The 17,828-nt window shown below is 36.9% G+C and overlaps 1 protein-coding gene and 1 long non-coding RNA gene across 3 annotated transcripts; one reads left to right on the top strand and one right to left on the bottom strand.

The window, feature by feature from the left end:
• Positions 1 to 6,119: 6,119 nt before the first annotated feature.
• Positions 6,120 to 14,876, bottom strand: LOC148933895 (uncharacterized). 2 transcript variants are annotated; one of them, XM_089063351.1, is made up of 3 exons: positions 14,529 to 14,876; positions 10,301 to 10,422; positions 6,120 to 6,885 (listed from the first exon to the last, which is right to left on the bottom strand). In XM_089063351.1, the coding sequence occupies exons 2-3, from the start codon at positions 10,406 to 10,408 to the stop codon at positions 6,265 to 6,267; spliced, it is 729 nt and encodes a 242-aa protein (XP_088919477.1). In that variant the 5' UTR covers positions 10,409 to 10,422; positions 14,529 to 14,876; the 3' UTR covers positions 6,120 to 6,264. The 2 variants fall into 2 exon arrangements, with proteins under 2 accessions (XP_088919477.1, XP_088919476.1); XM_089063350.1 differs by having other exon boundaries at positions 10,301 to 10,452; positions 14,529 to 14,872.
• On the top strand, positions 14,814 to 15,322 carry LOC148933894 (uncharacterized). The gene is made up of 2 exons (XR_016134755.1): positions 14,814 to 14,939; positions 15,076 to 15,322. It is a non-coding gene; the product is annotated as an uncharacterized LOC148933894 (long non-coding RNA).
• Positions 15,323 to 17,828: the final 2,506 nt, after the last annotated feature.

The raw sequence follows: 17,828 nt of genomic DNA, 5'->3' as shown, positions 1-17,828 counted from the left end.
AGAGGATGGATGCGGCCGATCGTCAGGTTTACATGGAGTGGCAACTGCCCACCAATAATCAGTACGTCGCTGCTCACTCATGGCAGCAGGACCATACTTCCTTGTACCAGCCAGACTGGTACCGTCCTCCACCGGATCTAGACCCGCCTTATGTCCCTCCGGTATACGCCAACCGCGCTGATCATTCCCTGGATTGGCAGCACCTACGGCCGCCAGATGCTACACAGCTTCACGGCAAAAATCATCAATTCGGCATGAATTCCTGCTGGTATCAACCACCACCGCTAACAACAGCCCTACCCCACCAAATTTACCTGCAGATGCCTCCTCCAAAAACCTACAACCCGCCGCCGCCGCCGCTGCCGATTCTTGATTGTGATCGGGTTGAGGACGGTTCTGCTGATTCTACCGAGAGGATTCACGATTCTTCTTTGGGTTTTAATGGAGTTGAAAAGGGTGAGAAGTTGGAGAAGTCCAATCAGGATTCCCCGCGCAAAGAGAAACTGGTTCAAGGTAGAGAAGAGCTCGAGTGTTTGCGACAAAGCTCGCACCATGACCACCCACAGCTGCCCTCATGTTCACATCGCTGCTCTGCAACAGCGCCTCTTGCCCCTGTTGCGGCCGCCCCGAACTCAACCCCAACATGTACAACCTCGGCGAGTCCCCCGGCAGTGATAACTCAAAGCCGATCCTGCCCTGAACATTCCGTTGTTGATGCTGTTCCGCCGCCTCCACAAGCTGCAATCACTTCGACGTGCAGCCTCGATAGGATTGATACACTATCACCGGCGCCGCTGCCTATTGGCCCGCCTCAACAGGTTGTACTCTCTCCACCATGCAGCCTCGACATTATTAATATCGCCGTGCAGCGTAGAGCAAAGTCTTCCATCCTCGACGTAGAGCAAAGTCTTCCATCCTCGACGGAGAGGTCGAGTCTATTTTGACAAACCAAGGGACTATTGGGGGAATTGCTTCAAGAAATCAGCCGATGATCATGGGTGTTGACAGTCTTAAGATGTTATTATGGGGCAAGTAAAGATATTTTTGAAGGACACTTGTGCATTTGATCCAGGAGGGATAACTTGTTAAGCTTGTTATTGGCGTTCTTCATTGCTTCTTGATTCCCGATTCCCACCTTGAGGACAAGGTGGATTTTAACCGTGGGAGAGTTGATACGGCATATTCCCAAAGATTATCCCCATATCTTTACTATTTAGTTAGCTATTGATTTCCCATATCTTTTCATATTTTTAGGATTATTTTCTTGTTCCTTAAGTTAGGGTATTTAGCATTATAAATAGGGTCTTTGTTATTCCTTTCCATTATTGAAGAAATATCAATTATCCTTTTATTTTATCTTTACGCTTTTATCGTATCATTCCTGGTTTGATCGACCGGCAAAGCTCCGGCGACTACCTTTTACCCCTAAATTTGATGCCGGAGTGATCGTCGGGCAACAGCTCCCGCGACGTTCGACGCAAATTATCCGAGTTAAGGAAATTCATCCTTAACACACGACACATTCTTTCTATTCTCAATTCATTCACGTCAATGTCTCTCTCTACTCTTTTACTCATTTCACCATTGAAGCGCTGTTCTAGCTTCTTTTGCTGCCTAATCGAGGTGTTCTCCAGCGGCGATCAAGCAGACCGACGGTGCTGGAGCGGGCTGGCGATTGAATTTGGGGTTGGAGCAGCTTGTTTAGGCGGAAGGGGGACGAGGGAGAGCGCTGTGATAGGATTGCAGCAAATTCAATTTAAGCGTTTGGTATACGGAATTGGAGGTGTGGAATTGGAATTGAAGTCTTCAATTCCAAATCCATTGTTTGGTATTAGAAAAATTCTTGGATTTGGAATTGAATTTCAATTCCAAATCCTCCAATTTCACAATTTGAATTCCACATAAAAAGTAGTGGAATTCCAAATATTTATTAAATTACACACACAATGCATAATTCTTACACATTGCACACACACACATACTACACACACACTACACACACACACTGCACCCACACACAGCACACACACACACACACACACTGCACACACACAGCACGCGCACACACTGCACGCACACACACATACAACACACACATTCACATAGCACAGCACACACATTCACCATTCAAACACACACACACAGCACACACATTCACCATTCACACACACAAAGCACACATTCTTACACACACACTACACACATCCTCAAACACACACACACACAACACACACTGCACACACGCACACACATTCACACACACAAAGTGCATACACACACATCACAAACACAGCACACACAGTACACAACACACACATTCACACACCCACACACACTGCACACACAACACACTCACATTCAATTTTTTATATTCAATTCCATATCAATTATTTCATTTGGCCAAACAAAGGATTTGGAATTGAATTCAATTCCTTCCAATTCAATTCCATAGAATTCCAATTCCAATTCAATTCCAATTTCGTGTACCAAACGGACCCTAAATGTACCGGTTGAACTGATTTCCGGTTTCCTGCCAAACTTGGCGGCTTAACCGAGTCAAAGCGGCTTAACATGCTCAACCAAACCGGACAGCACATCGTTTCACGGACGAACCGGTCGGTCCGATTCGGTTTTTAAAACACTGAATGAGACAATGAAATATCATTCCGACCTATATTCCATTACTATGCTTGGTAGTAGTATTTTTTTTTTCCCTTAGGAGTCATTATTCCTGTCACTAATGAGTGGGATTAAAAAAGCGGGGAAAGAAAAGAGCTAGAACTTGAGTATTTGCACAAAGACCAAATCGATTGATATCATAGAAGCCAAGTATTTAATTACATGGTCTTGAAAATAGAATAAACATCTCTTGAAATAAATCAGAATGGTGAGATTCTACAATACTAAAAGCACAGCGGAATAAGTACTGACTAAATGACTTCGTGTATGAAGACACGAATCGTTAGAAGTTCCACTTGATTATTTTATTACATCGACTCCGATCATCACTCCATCCTCTTGACATTCAACATGCACATTCATAAATGCATGCAACGCTGAGTACAGAAGTACTCAGTGGACACGTGCCGAAAAGCAAAACATACATTATATAGTTGTCAAGCCATCATAGTAACACACGGGATTTTTCTTAAAAGGCCCGAGCTTACTAAGTGTTGGGACTACCGCAGCGGAAGACACGAAAACCAAACAGGTCCTAGAACGGATCTATTTAGTTGATTATGCATTCGACTCCAATTTCATGCAATTTACATAGATCTATAGATATAACATCAAATAAACACATAATCATGCATATTCGATGTAGATTCGATTGTTACCTCATTTTGATCCATCATAGGATCGAAGTTGCTAGCTGCACCACCCGGAGATCCTTGGTTTATCGACCGTGAATCTTGCAACCTATTCCCTAGTCCTTGATTACTCATCCGTGTGGGCGGATCTCGAACAATCAAAATAGTCTTGATGAGATCTAGGAGGAACACTACATCAATCTATCTATCTCGATTCAATTCTATGGATTAGAATGAACAAGACTAGAACAAACCAAAACCCTAGATCTCCTTGTTCTATGGCTCGAAAATCGAGGCAAGAAGGAGAGAGAGAAACCGAGTGATCGGCGGCTAGGGTTAGGGTTTAGGGTGTAACTTGTGGTGTACTAGGGTTTCCACATCTCATCACTATTTATAATGGACTTGTTGGGCTAGGTTGGGGATCCATGGAATGACTTAAGTGTTGGGCTCACCCATTAGATAAATTACTAATTAAATCAAATGACCCATGATTTAATATATTATCAATGGAATATTATTTTATTCCACTAAAGAATAATATTGCACTCCCACTTAAATCACCAAATTACAAATAACTTGGGTCCATTTAAATTAATTCTCCAAAGAGTTTTTCTAGTTTGAAACTTTATTTATTATTCGTGGAATAAATTCCAACTACGCAGTTTTCTAAATAATAAATTCCTCTTTCAAACACCTCATTGGGGATCACCCTTTTAGGGATTTAATCATACCACACTGGGCACGCGAATTCTATGAAATAATATTCCAATACCTTCATGTTATTCAATTACTACCACCCAAGATATCATGAACTTGAGTTACGTACAAACTCTCACATATTGATAAGTCAAAGTGGCGTTTGATTGAATAAAAAATATTGATATTAATATCATAGACTAGAAAATACTAAACTTTCTTAAATATATTCTTTCAGTAGATAGCAATAAAGAATACATTTCGGATTAGATCCTTTCAGTGCTTTACCACACCGGTGTTACTAATCTCTTCTTAGGTAAGAGAGAATTATCACAAACACCGCAACCATTCCAATAGGTGCCAAAGCCTATCTAGGTTGTGATTACGTTTTTCTTCTTACTAGATCTGGCCAAGTCCCCTACTGGAAAACTCATGAGGAGATTCATCGAATTTCCCTACTTGACCTTCTTAGTAAAAAGCCTTAGACTTGTTTATCATATTTCAATAATAAACCATTTATATTATATTATTTATTCTCATAAATAGGTAAACAAGTGGATGTGGCGTTTCTTGTATGCATGCACAAGCTGGCTGTACAAAGGCATGTACGCTCGAAGCATCTTTTAGTATACAAACCCCAACAATCTCCCACTTATACTCAAAGGATGCTTTCGAGTATACCAACCGCTTTATTGGCCTTGTGCTACACATTCACACACATTTTCTCCCACTTATACTCAAAGCAGGCTTTGGCCACTATGTACTCAAAACTATAATTCTTTAAAAGAATCTACCAACATAGTTTTCTAGAGTACATAAAACGAAAATATACTTGTAATTTATAACCTTAATTCTTGCTAAGGAGCACGATAATTTGATCAAAATATTTCTAGGCCCTTTGATCCAGTGGAATAATTTTATGTGCCTTTCTCAAGTGCACTTATACATATTCCTCTATCAAAATCCACTATTTTGATCCTTCTGAATTTCTACTAATTAAAGTAGAATACTTATAGCAAATATCAAGTTTTAATCATGTTGAATATGATTCTCAAAACTTTAATTATATAATACCAACTGCTTGGTATTAACCTTGCTATATAATTTGTGATGTAAATTTATATATGAATATAATTACCTCATCACAATGACTAATTGGAAATTAGTCCTCATGACAAAATAAAACCGAATGATTGCATTCTTTGTTTTATAGTCATAAATTCCAAGAGTTCATTTATTTAACCATTTGTTGTGATCTTTAGAAATACTTTCTTTGGAAATCCAAAAGCAATTCTAATTTTAATAGCTAACTTGGAAATGTCTTTTAATGTTATTAGAGTCTTAGAAAGTGTGCAATTCATCACTTCTTTCATTCTAGGGTGTGAACCCTTTTAACTCTATCAAACATTACCTTAATTCCATTTATGAATATTCTATGAGACAAAATTTAGCTCCCACTTTTAAAAGTAGAAAAATACTAGTCTCAATATTCTTTAAGGCTATTAAAACAATTTAAATAGTGCTTGGAGTTAAATTCATCCTAGTTTAATAAAACAAGCCATGACGCTCTTATTAAACACTTAGAATTTAATTATTCATTAAGAAAAGCTCCCACTATTTTAATTATCACTTTCACAACAAAATAAATAAAATATCAACTATTTAAATAGTTAACTCTTGGCTTGGAACATTAAAATAATTTTAATGTGCACACTATATTTACTATACAAGAATTTCTAGTATTTATAATAAATACTTATCTTGTTTCTAGTTGAATTTTAATTTACTTGTCTTGTAATCAATTATTGTGATTATTTTTCTTACACCTTTATTTGAACAAACGCGATCATAAGATCATTTTATTTTGTATTGAATCCATGTCGAACATTAATGTTCTATTGACTCTTCAACAAAATAATGGTTCAAAAGACTTAAGGATTAAAGAAACTTAATAATCAATATTTCTAGAAGAAAACTTCATAATAATTGAATCAACAAATTTAATCACAAGTAAACATTTTGATATTAACCATGTTATATTTGATGTCATAAATAATTGGATAATCAAAATTTCATTTATCTAATAATGCAAGCATTATAAAATGACATCGATAATCCAAAAACACAATTGATAAACTAGGAATAAAATTCCATATCAATAATCCATGTGATATCAAAACCAAACAATATCAAAAATTCTTAAAATTCAACAATGTAAACATAAAAGCAAAAATAAACTCTTCTGACTTGAACATGATCATCTCAAAAGTCCACCCCTTTTTCTCATCTCAGTTTGAGCATTCACAAGCTTGTTATAAAGTTCCAGAATTGAAAACGTTTTGTCGCTAAACAAAATTTCATCTCTGACTTCATTAAAGCTATCTGGAAGCCCATCAAGGATCATTATCTTCTGGGTTTCTGGGTCAACTTTCCCCCCCGATAATAGAAGTTCATGGAAATAGCCATGCATGACTAGGACGTATTTGCCCACATCATGGCCCTCTTCCAATACCTCACTCCTTAAATGCTCCACAGCGCGACCAGCTCTTACCTTAGAGGACTTTTCTTCAAACCACTTGGGCTTGTTGACCAACGGCCTCTTGGGTTTGTCAAACCTCTCGAGGGCATTGCCAACACCGGCTAAAAGGAAGCCCTTGAGATGACATTCCACGGTATGCCACTGATCACGAAACTCCTTGTCCTCTCCTTGTAGACGGTATGTGGGCGGACGATTCTTGCTGAGAATCAACCTCAAGTCATTGATCAAACGATCAACATCAAGCTTACTTTTCCATTCCTTAAACAATTCAGAGTCATGCTTCCTCGAACTAAGTATGGCATAGTAAATATCCCAAGTATCAATCATCTTTCGTTCAAGCTGAGAACAAATACCAATAATATAAACATGTAAAATTTCAAAGAATTGCAAATAACCACAAAACAATTCATCAATTTTACATCCACAAAAATCAAGCACAAACGTTCTTCTACTAGGAAGCCGTGTCATATTCATGCAAGAAATTCATTATTTTTACTGGCCACAATGTCGTCAGATAGTCCAGAGACCATAAGAATGGCATGGCTGACTAACAATGCTAAAGCGTATAACCATAAAATTAAGCACTAACGATTCTTTACTTGTGCGTGAACTCCTCTAAAGAAAGGTCGAACCGGACAAGCACCTCCTCCTATAGCTCCCTCTAAGCATTATTAAAATACAATCCTTATAATTTCGCAGCAATATTGCTCCGGTAAAGACCAGTCGCGATATTACTGAAAAACTAATTTTACGATTTTAATAACCTTTATCTAGAGAAGTCCAAACTTACGAACTGGTAATGTTCCTCCCGTAAAGACAGGCCGGTCACTACTTCGCACTAAGACCAATTTTATGGAGGCCATATACAAACGTGTTGTAATTATCGCTTCATATTTTCTTGTTGGTGGTTTTAATAGTTTAATTATCACTTAAGCAGATAAGGCAGTTATCCACATTCAAAGAATAATTAAACATGTACTAGCTATGCATGCAAGGCAATAAGTACATAGGCGATGCACGAGTTAAACTAGATTTTAACAAATAAAATCATAACTCAAATTAAATATCCATCAATCATCAATAAAACATGTAAACACATTTACATAAGGTTCACATAAACATAATGACGAAACTTGATCATTTAATTAAGCATAAAAAAAAAGATAGAATTAAAATTCTATCTTCACATAAACAAGATTATCTAGATATTAAGTCCAATCTTAAACAATCATACATTATTAGTTAAAATAACGTATCTTGATTATTAGAATCACCTTTTAATACTATTAGGATTTACTTAGATAGAATTAATCCATCATTATCCTAAAATTAATGTCTAGGTATATATCATAAAACATTAGCTAAGTCTCAATTTAAAATGCCCACTTGGATATATAAATCCGCATTTATCCAATTAAGACTAAATCCATTTAAAACACACCAATTAAATTTGAGAACTAAATTTCTCTTAGCTTTCTTAAAATTACATGACAAGAAGAATCTTATTACATCTTTAATTCAAAATGATGTTTTCTAGATGAAATAAAATTCACCTTCATCAAAATTAAAGACAAAATTCAACTTAATAAATAATTAAGGATTTTAATAGCAAAATTAATGCTCTATGAATTTTCATACCTTTAAATCACATTTAATGTTATCTAGATGAAACAAATTCACCTTCATCAAAATTAAAGATAAAATTCAAATTAAACTAGGAATTGAATTCCAATTAAAATTCAATTAATCATTTAACACTTTAATAATTTAGGATTTAAGTGGCATGTTAATGCCAAATGAATTTTTTTCACTTCTTTAATTAAACCGATGTTATCTAGATGAAATAAAATTCACCTACATCATATTAAAGACAAAATTCAAACTAGGAATAGGATTCCAATTAAAATCCATCCAATTATTATACATGTAATTTTCGAAAATTTGAAGGTTTAAAACAATTGAAAAACTCATGTCTTTTCCTTAGGTATATATCTAGGAAACAATTCCATAACACACCAATTAAAATATAGACAATTTCAATTAAACCTTAAAATTAAAACATGAAAGCATATTAAGAGAATATTCTTTAAAATTCCATCCTTTTAAGGAAAAGCCAAAAATTAGATCAATCAAATATTGAATTACCTTATGTTAATTATTATGATATTATCTAGATGGAAAGAATCCATCAAAATCAACTAATTAACAAATTAAATCAATTTATTTGACCTAATTATTCCAATTGGCAAATTTTTAAGGAAAGCAATTATTCTCTTTAAATTAGAATCTTGACTTAATTGCAAAATCATTCTAACTACCACAAGATATTTTAATTATTCTAGGTTTAGGATTTTAAACCACAATTATAAATAGCTTGCGCCTTAAGAAACGAAAGCACGAAAAACGAAGAACGAGACGACGAGACGATGCAACCCAAACCCTAATTAGGGTTTGGGCCGCCACTGCCTCGCAGCAGCCGCCGCTGCCGCGTCTGGCCACCGCCGCCGCCCCTGGCCCTCGGGAACTGCTCCGCCGTCGACCGCCAACTGGAACCACCGTACGCCACCGCCGCCGTCGCCTGGAAACGCCGAGTTTGGCCACCGCAAGCGTCGATCAGCCGCTGCAACGACGAAGGAGGCCCACGTCGCCGGATCTGGGCAGACCCGACGCGCCTCCAGCGCCGCCGCCTCGCCGATTCGTCGCCTCCAGCGCCGTCGTCATCAGTCAGCCTCTGCAGCAGCCGCCGGAGGCCCATGCCGTCGGATCGAGATCGATCCGACGCGCCTCCGACAGCTCCGCCGCCTGCTCGCCGTCTGCCGCCTCTCCCACTGGACTGGAGCTCCCTCTGGTCGACGACCATCGCCGGCCGCCGCCCCGAGCTCCTTCTCCGTCGCGATTCCTGGTCGGCGTGAAGCTAGGGTTTTTCGAAACCCTAGTTTAAATTTTTTTTTTTTTTGTTTTTTTCAATTTTAATTAACTCGATTCATCGCGGTTGCTACGCTTGACCGCGATCTTAAATCTTAATTAATCGTTTCTTAATTTGTAACAATCTTTTATGTTCATATCAAATATGCATATTTAAACATCTAGCGATTAGCAATTTAAATTATTCTTGCATATTAAGAACATAAAAACTATAGATCTATGAATACTTGCTAGATCTAGAATATTCTTGTGAAAAACTTGAATAAAATCCAAGATTCATAATATTCTTTCATCGATCCAAGTATTCAATCATGAACCACTTTATTTCTTGATTCAAAAACATATATTCACTTAAACACATACATATATGTAATCATCAAACATATAATCTAGTATATATTACTTAGAATATATAGATCTAATGTTGTTCATCATAGATCTAGAATATTTTTGCGAAAAACTTGAATAAAATTCAAGATTCATAATATTCTTTCATCGATCTAGAACATCATATCATAGATCCAAAAATAAAATCAAGAAAAACATAGATCCAACACATATTGCATTATTTTCGAAAATCCCAAGTTTCCACACTATAATTTTCGAAAAATTCAATTAATCAAATACATAATCAGAGCCTAAAAATTGGCTTTGATACCAGTTGTTGGGACTACTGCAATGGAAGACACGGAAACCAAACAGGTCCTACAACGGATCTATTTAGTTGATTATGCATTCGACTCCAATTTCATGCAATTTACATAGATCTATAGATATAACATCAAATAAACACATAATCATGCATATTCGATGTAGATTCGATTGTTACCTCATTTTGATCCATCATAGGATCGAAGTTGCTAGCTGCACCACCCGGAGATCCTTGGTTTATCGACTGTGAATCTTCCAACCTATTCCCTAGTCCTTGATTACTCATCCGTGTGGGCGGATCTCGAACAATCAAAATAGTCTTGATGAGATCTAGGAGGAACACTACATCAATCTATCTATCTCGATTCAATTCTATGGATTAGAATGAACAAGACTAGAACAAACCAAAACCCTAGATCTCCTTGTTCTATGGCTCGAAAATCGAGGCAAGAAGGAGAGAGAGAAACCGAGTGATCGGCGGCTAGGGTTAAATCAAATGACCCATGATTTAATATATTATCAATGGAATATTATTTTATTCCACTAAAGAATAATATTGCCCTCCCACTTAAATCACCAAATTACAAATAACATGGGTCCATTTTATTTTATAATATTTCCCGCGTTTAAGATTATCTTGATCCATCAATTTAATTCTTTTGTCTGCTATTTGACTAGAATTAAATTAATTCTCCAAAGAGTTTTTCTAGTTTGAAACTTTATTTATTATTCGTGGAATAAATTCCAACTGCGCAGTTTTCTGAATAATAAATTCCTCTTTCAAACACCTCATTGGGGATCACCCTTTTAGGGATTTAATCATACCACACTGGGCACGCGAATTCTATGAAATAATATTCCAATACCTTCATGTTATTCAATTACTACCACCCAAGATATCATGAACTTGAGTTACGTACAAACTCTCACATATTGATAAGTCAAAGTGGCGTTTGATTGAATAAAAAATATTGATATTAATATCATAGACTAGAAAATACTAAACTTTCTTAAATGTATTCTTTCAGTAGATAGCAATAAAGAATACATTTCGGATTAGATCCTTTCAGTGTTTTACCACACCGGTGTTACTAATCTCTTCTTAGGTAAGAGAGAATTATCACAAACACCGCAACCGTTCCAATAGGTAGCCAAAGTCTATCTAGGTTGTGATTACGTTTTTCTTCTTACTAGATCTGGCCAAGTCCCCTACTGGAAAACTCATGAGGAGATTCATCGAATTTCCCTACTTGACCTTCTTAGTAAAAAGCCTTAGACTTGTTTATCATATTTCAATAATAAACCATTTATATTATATTATTTATTCTCATAAATAGGTAAACAAGTGGATGTGGCGTTTCTTGTATGCATGCACAAGCTGACTGTACAAAGGCATGTACGCTCGAAGCATCTTTTAGTATACAAACCCCAACACTAAGTTCTTTTGTGAGCTAAAAGTTCAACTACAGACTAAGTGATACGCTCGGATTTTACACTATTTTAAGGCCTGGTCCGTTTTTTATAACAAAGTCACTCTACACGTCCATTATTTGCATATTTTGTCTATTTTAGTATTTTGACGTGTTTTGTGAGAAATGTGCATAATTGAGCCGAAAAAGGGAGTCAAAACGCAAAGTCTGAAAATCTGGAGTTAGACAGTGACCGGCGACCGCCGCGTAGTTGTACAGCGACTGCCGGCGCCTGGCAGGCTGAGTAGTGAAGTGGTCCGCCTCGAAAAATTACACTTAGAAGAGACGTCTCGCCCAGCGACCGCCGGAAGTCGTGCGGCGGCCTGCCGCTGAAGGAACAGAGTCTCTGGACTCCAACGTGGAGACCGCCGGCCAAGGTGCGGCGGCCCGCCGGAGAAAGGCGGCGAATCCGAGATGCCTTAGATTTGCTCCAAGATTTACCATATTTTGAAGATCTTTTCCTTCCACAACAAGGATTGGCATTCCCCTATAAATAAGACCTCAAGCTTCATCAAAAGAGAGAGCTTATACTTGCAAAATAATTCACAGAGATCAAAAGCTAGAGTACTTCAATTGTGCAATGAGTTGGAGAAGGATTTTAAGAACATCAAGAACGATAAGGATTCAACCTACGAGTTTTATTTGCTTTAGTTTTATGTTCAAATTGTTTTCCCTTCAATCTATGTGTTTAGCTTATTTCATTATGTGTAACTAAACTCATAGGATTCTAGGGATGTGTTAGTAACGACTTTGGTTAAACAATTTTAGTTTTCTATTTAATATCCGTTTTGTTTTTATTTTGTTTCTTCCCTAAGTAATTCTGATGTTGCATGATTGAGTGACACAATCTTGTATGATTTAATACAACTTGCTTTGTAACTGTGATAGAGTTCTAGCGAGTTAGATTCACTTAGTAGACACTACAGTTAGTTTCCCTTAAAACGGCACTGTTAATTGAGAGTGAGGACTTTTCAAGGATTTTAGGAGCTTTTTGGAGTTACGTGTTAGGATTGACAACCCTAATCTTGTAATCAACGTTTGCATCGCATGAGCATAAGCTAGGCGACTCGTCCTATCAAAGTAATAACTGTGCTAGGGTACTGTAGTTTGGAATTTGTATAACCATAACTGTGAACGCACATCCTTGGGATTCCCTTATCTCTATCGTCTCCGTGTTTTATTCACATCTAGTTGTTATTTGTTTTCAATTGTTTTCTGTTTTCAAAAAGTTTTCCAAAAATTCTCGTTCTCCAGATAGTAATTGAGTTCTAGTAGAGGGTAGACACTTTGTGTTTGCCTTCCCCATGTTCAATATCCGGTACTGACCTTTAGTTATACTATATATACTCTGTATACTTGCAGGTTTATTTAGTGCTAAAAAATAGTGCATCACTAAGTTCTTTCATCATTCATAATTCATAATTCATCATTCCATTCATTCATCAATCCATTCCATTCATCAATCCATTCCATTCCAGTCAAGTGCCGGGGAGGTGGTAATCTTCCACGGTCACCCATCATTCCATTCCAGTCAAGTGCCGGGGAGGTGGTAATCTCCCATGGTCACCCATCATTCCGTTCCATTCAATTCCATTCCATTCCATTCAATTAAATTCATCAAAACAAACATTTATAGCATGACAACAATTTGAAAAGAATCATAGTTCCATTTTTTAGAAAAGATTATTCTTTTCATAATTTCGCAAGTATTTGATTTATACCCACACTAATGTGCTGGATATTAAAAGAAAGCCCACAATCATATCTTAAATAGAAAGCTCGTAAAATACTTAGTTACGAAAGCACATAAAATACTTTTTGTGAAAATTGTAATCTTAACAGAAAACCCACCTGATATGCTTATTTCAATTCAATTATTCGCTTTGATCTCACTTTCCCTTGAGCAATTTATCTTTTGAAAATAAATAGTGTGACACGCTAATTAGTACTTGAATTATTTCGCCTTAGAAGAATACATGCATCCTACTGGGTAGCACCTATATCTTAGTTCGGAGAAATTCTATTTTCTCGAAAACAAATACTTGAACATTTAATAAAATATGGATTATTAGTAAATTCATTCTTAAATCTTTTCTTTGAATTTTTCTTAAGGCCGCCCATGACGTCGCGGGGGCGTCGCCCTTCGCGTCCCCAGCTTCGACGTTTTTTCCATCTTAGAAAACTAATTAATTATTCAGAAATTAACTTTATCAATTGCTTATTTTCCAAGCTCAATTCCACGATTAAATCTAGCCCACAAAGGATTTATTTGGCCCGACTCTTAAATACCGAAGCCTCAACATTAAAAGAAAGAGTGGTCTAGAAATTAAATCAAGTCCTTAATTGAATGGGCAAGCCCAATCTCTTTATTCTCTAACGGACTCTCCCTTTTTCTTTTAATTCATCCATGGCCCAACTCTAATAATTTAATGACCCAAAAGCAAGAAGAAAATAATAAACAATTTAGGCAGCCCACTTGTATTATTATCTACGCCCAAAAATATGCAATATTGATCTAATTATACTCATCTTTTCCACCGTGAATTCCCTTTCTCCTATTCCAATTTTCTTCAAATTTGTAAATTGAGAGGCAGCGTTCTCCCTTACGCCTCTCTCTCTCTTCTCCGGCGTCCGGCGATGTTTTCCGTCGCTGGGCAGCCTTAACTACTAAGCTAATTCCCTTTCGAAGCTTGATATTCTTAAGTTTATGTTCCTTGGGGCAGTAGCTTTATTCGAGAAGAAAGACTTGATGCCTTAATTTGAATATGAAGCCTACGGTGTGATATGTGTCCTTGCTCAACTGTTTGGGTTCATACTTTTTAATTCTAGCAGAAAGCATCGCTATGTTCGAACTTGATTCTTGAGCGTCTATGCTTCTAAGTTCTTTGACTATCTATGGTGTTCCCTAAATGATGCAAGAGTGTGTTGTGAAGTTACCTAAGTTTGATGAGTCCTCTCGGATGTCCTGCTTCAACTCTTCCTTGCTCCTCCTCCACTCCTTGCCGTGCTCCTTGAATTATTTTGAGTGAATTTGTGGTATCAAAAATTAGGGGAGGAGAAGGGAGATGGGGCTGCTTATATAGTGCTCAAATATTGGCATTTTGTGCTTCAATCTTGGGGAAAAAGCCTTACTAATTTCGACTGCCAGCTTGCTCTCTTTTTGAGCTTGTAAGTAGGTTTCCATGCCTATTCTTGTGTATATCTTGGAGACTAGTATCTTACTGTTTCTCCAGCCTTGGATGATGGAAGAAGAGAATCTGCTACTCTATTGTGGGCTTAGGCGATGACTTCTCATGGAAGATTCTATTATCTCCAATTCTAGTGGAGAGATATGACATTTGAGGATATGTTGGTTCTTGTCCTTTTCTTCGACTTGGCAGATTGGTTGATATGTTGCACTCCCCATCTTACTACTTTTGTGAAAGCTTAGGTCTTAGCTCTTTTGTTGACAACTTCCAATCCTCTTTTGTTGTTAACATTGTAGGTTTTCTTGGCTGTCAAGTTGGAGCTTAGTGGAGCAAGAACCGAGGTGGAAGAGGGTGGAGTAAGAGGAAGAAAATCTATCCTTGTAGCTCTTTAGTTTCTATACCAAATTAGACTACTTCCAAACTTGTTAACTAGAGTTAGTGGGATGAATGGTGTAGTATAGGTGTGTGTGTTGTCCCTTTAAATCATGTAAGCATTTGCATGTATTTACTATATTTCTTAAAATTTCTATTTCCTCCAAGCAAGCCAATCTCTAATATTTTTCTTTTGCATCCAAAATTCTTACTCTTCACAATACTTTAATATTTCCTTAATAACAGCATGTCTTTAAGCTTTCCACTTGTAAATTATTCTTGCACCAAGATCACACGATAGTCCAACAATTACAAATCCACACGGCTTCGAAAAGAAAGTAATTATGCTACTAAATTCGGTTTATCTCGATAAAAGGGAAACAAAAATCCGGGGCGTCACAATTCCATTCCACATGGGAATAGTTATTCTGATCACTCCATTAGCTAACGGATGATCATTCCATTCCATTTCATTCTTCTTTCTTCTTATTTTAAATTTTAACAAAATTCAACATATTATCTTATATTATGAAGTTTTTAAATTTAATATCATCTAAATTTTATAATAAAACTAAAATTAAAGTTTTTAATAATTGAAAAAAATAACACACATACCACATATGCACACACTCATTTACGTGTATTGTACAAAATAAATATGATCCAAAATTATTTGACAAAAATATTTTTGAATAAATATCTTTTTTGGTAAAATTAATAAGGAATAACAATTCCATTCCCTTTGTATTTCTTGCCGCGCTTACCAAGCACAAGAATGGAATTAATTGTCATTTCATTCTCATCCTCATATCATTTCATCCTCATATTATTTCATCCTCATTTCATTCCATCACATCAAAAAGTCCCTTAAGTGCTGTCTACCTCTAAGTTGCCTCGAACTCAGGCAGCTCAACCACAAACACTATAGGTGGTGGTGGACCATTTTAACTTTCTTGATACTGATTCTCCTATTCTCTCTCCATCTTAAATCAAACAAGAACAAAAACAAAAGAAAGAAGAAGAACACCGGCAATAGATATGGCAGGAAACAGCGGGAAAAACATCCATGCATTCATGGTTTCCTTCCCGGGACAAGGCCACGTCCACCCCTCCTCCACCTCGGCCACCGCCTCACCTCCTTCGGCGCCATCATCACCTTCTGCGCCCAGATGCCACTGGCGCCAGTATCCGCAAGGCCAACAACATAACCGACAACGCCCGCCTCAACCCCCTGCGGATTCTAGTATTTTTATACGTATTTTTATACAAATTCTAGTATTTTAATACGTATGGTGAGGTTGGTTGATTCAGTGGACCCTCGCTCTTCCTCCTTGTCTTTTCTCTTCATTTTCTCTCTCTGTGTTGATTTTGGCTTCTTGGTGTTTGATTGTGGCTGAATTGATAAGTCCGAGTTATGGTCGTGTTTTGGTCATTTTTCGTTTTTCCGTCATTTCTTTTTGTGTTTTTGTCCTAATCGTCGGTCTTAAAGATGGTAATCGAGAAAGATATAGAAAAATTGGATAGGCATATTGTTGTAGAAAATAAATAGATTGTATTTCTTGATGTTTTTTATATGCAGGTCTCCCTAGTATTTATAGGGAGATTTGAGTCTCGTTAAATACACCAATAAAAGAGTATTGGAAACATACTACAACTAGGAACTCTACACAAAATAAATATGGGCGGCCATTTATTCTTCTTTCTTTTTCCAACACTCTTCCTCAAGTTGAGCAATGGTATCGCCGATACTCAACTTGCCCCAAAATTCTTTGAAGACTTTACGACACAACGCCTTGGTCAGTATGTCTGCGAGTTGTTCCTCTGATCGAACAAATGGAAATTCGATGATGTCGCCTTCGAGTTTTTCTTTGATGAAGTGACGATCAACTTCGACATGTTTTGTTCTATCATGCTGAACAGGATTCTCTGAAATGTTGATTGCTGCTTTATTGTCACAAAAAAGTTGACTTCTCCGTTTCGGTGGAAAGCCAATTTCTGTTAACAATCTTCTAAGCCAAAGTATCTCCATAAGACCACTTCTAATCCCTCGAAATTCGGCTTCCGCACTTGATAAGGCTACGACTTTCTGTTTCTCAAATGACTAAGTTATTCATTAATCTCTCGACCCATCTTATTACTCAATCTGTCCTATTAAAACTGAAATATTTTCTCTCTTGGATGTGTCACTAAAAATGAAATACTAGTATTTAATAAATGAAAAAAACACCATCTCATGTCTAATTTTTTTTCTAATACTTTATTTTTTCTTCATTAACAAATCTACATAAAATCTATATGACAAATCTACGTAAAATCTATATAAAAAATTTGGGTCAAGCTGGTTCTGTAGTCTAAACTATATTTGTGGGTCCTGATAAGGCTAATTTCATGCATTAGTTATGGGGTTAAATCCAATAATTTCCTGGGTCTAACACAGTTTTTAAGCCAGGTGTGTAGAGGAAAATGTCAAATCCAGGAAGAAGGAAGGAATTACCTAGTAAAGGAATCTGATAGGAAAAGTGAGCAGAAGGGAAAATCGCTAGACGGAGGAGAATTCTAGAAGAAGGGCAGAAAGAAGAATTCAAGGAAGATTCTAGAAGCTCTACTCCACACTTATAAATAAGAGCACGCATCACGCCTGAGAGCATCCATCATCCATTTTTGCTCTTAGCTCACT

Source organism: Salvia hispanica, chromosome 1 (assembly GCF_029641045.1).
Source record: "Salvia hispanica isolate PSC_SH4W2 chromosome 1, Shi_PSC_v1, whole genome shotgun sequence".
In the NCBI taxonomy this organism is placed as follows: domain Eukaryota; kingdom Viridiplantae; phylum Streptophyta; class Magnoliopsida; order Lamiales; family Lamiaceae; genus Salvia; species Salvia hispanica.
The sequence above is the reverse complement of the archived record's forward strand: the minus strand, read 5'-3'. Positions and strand labels throughout refer to the sequence as shown.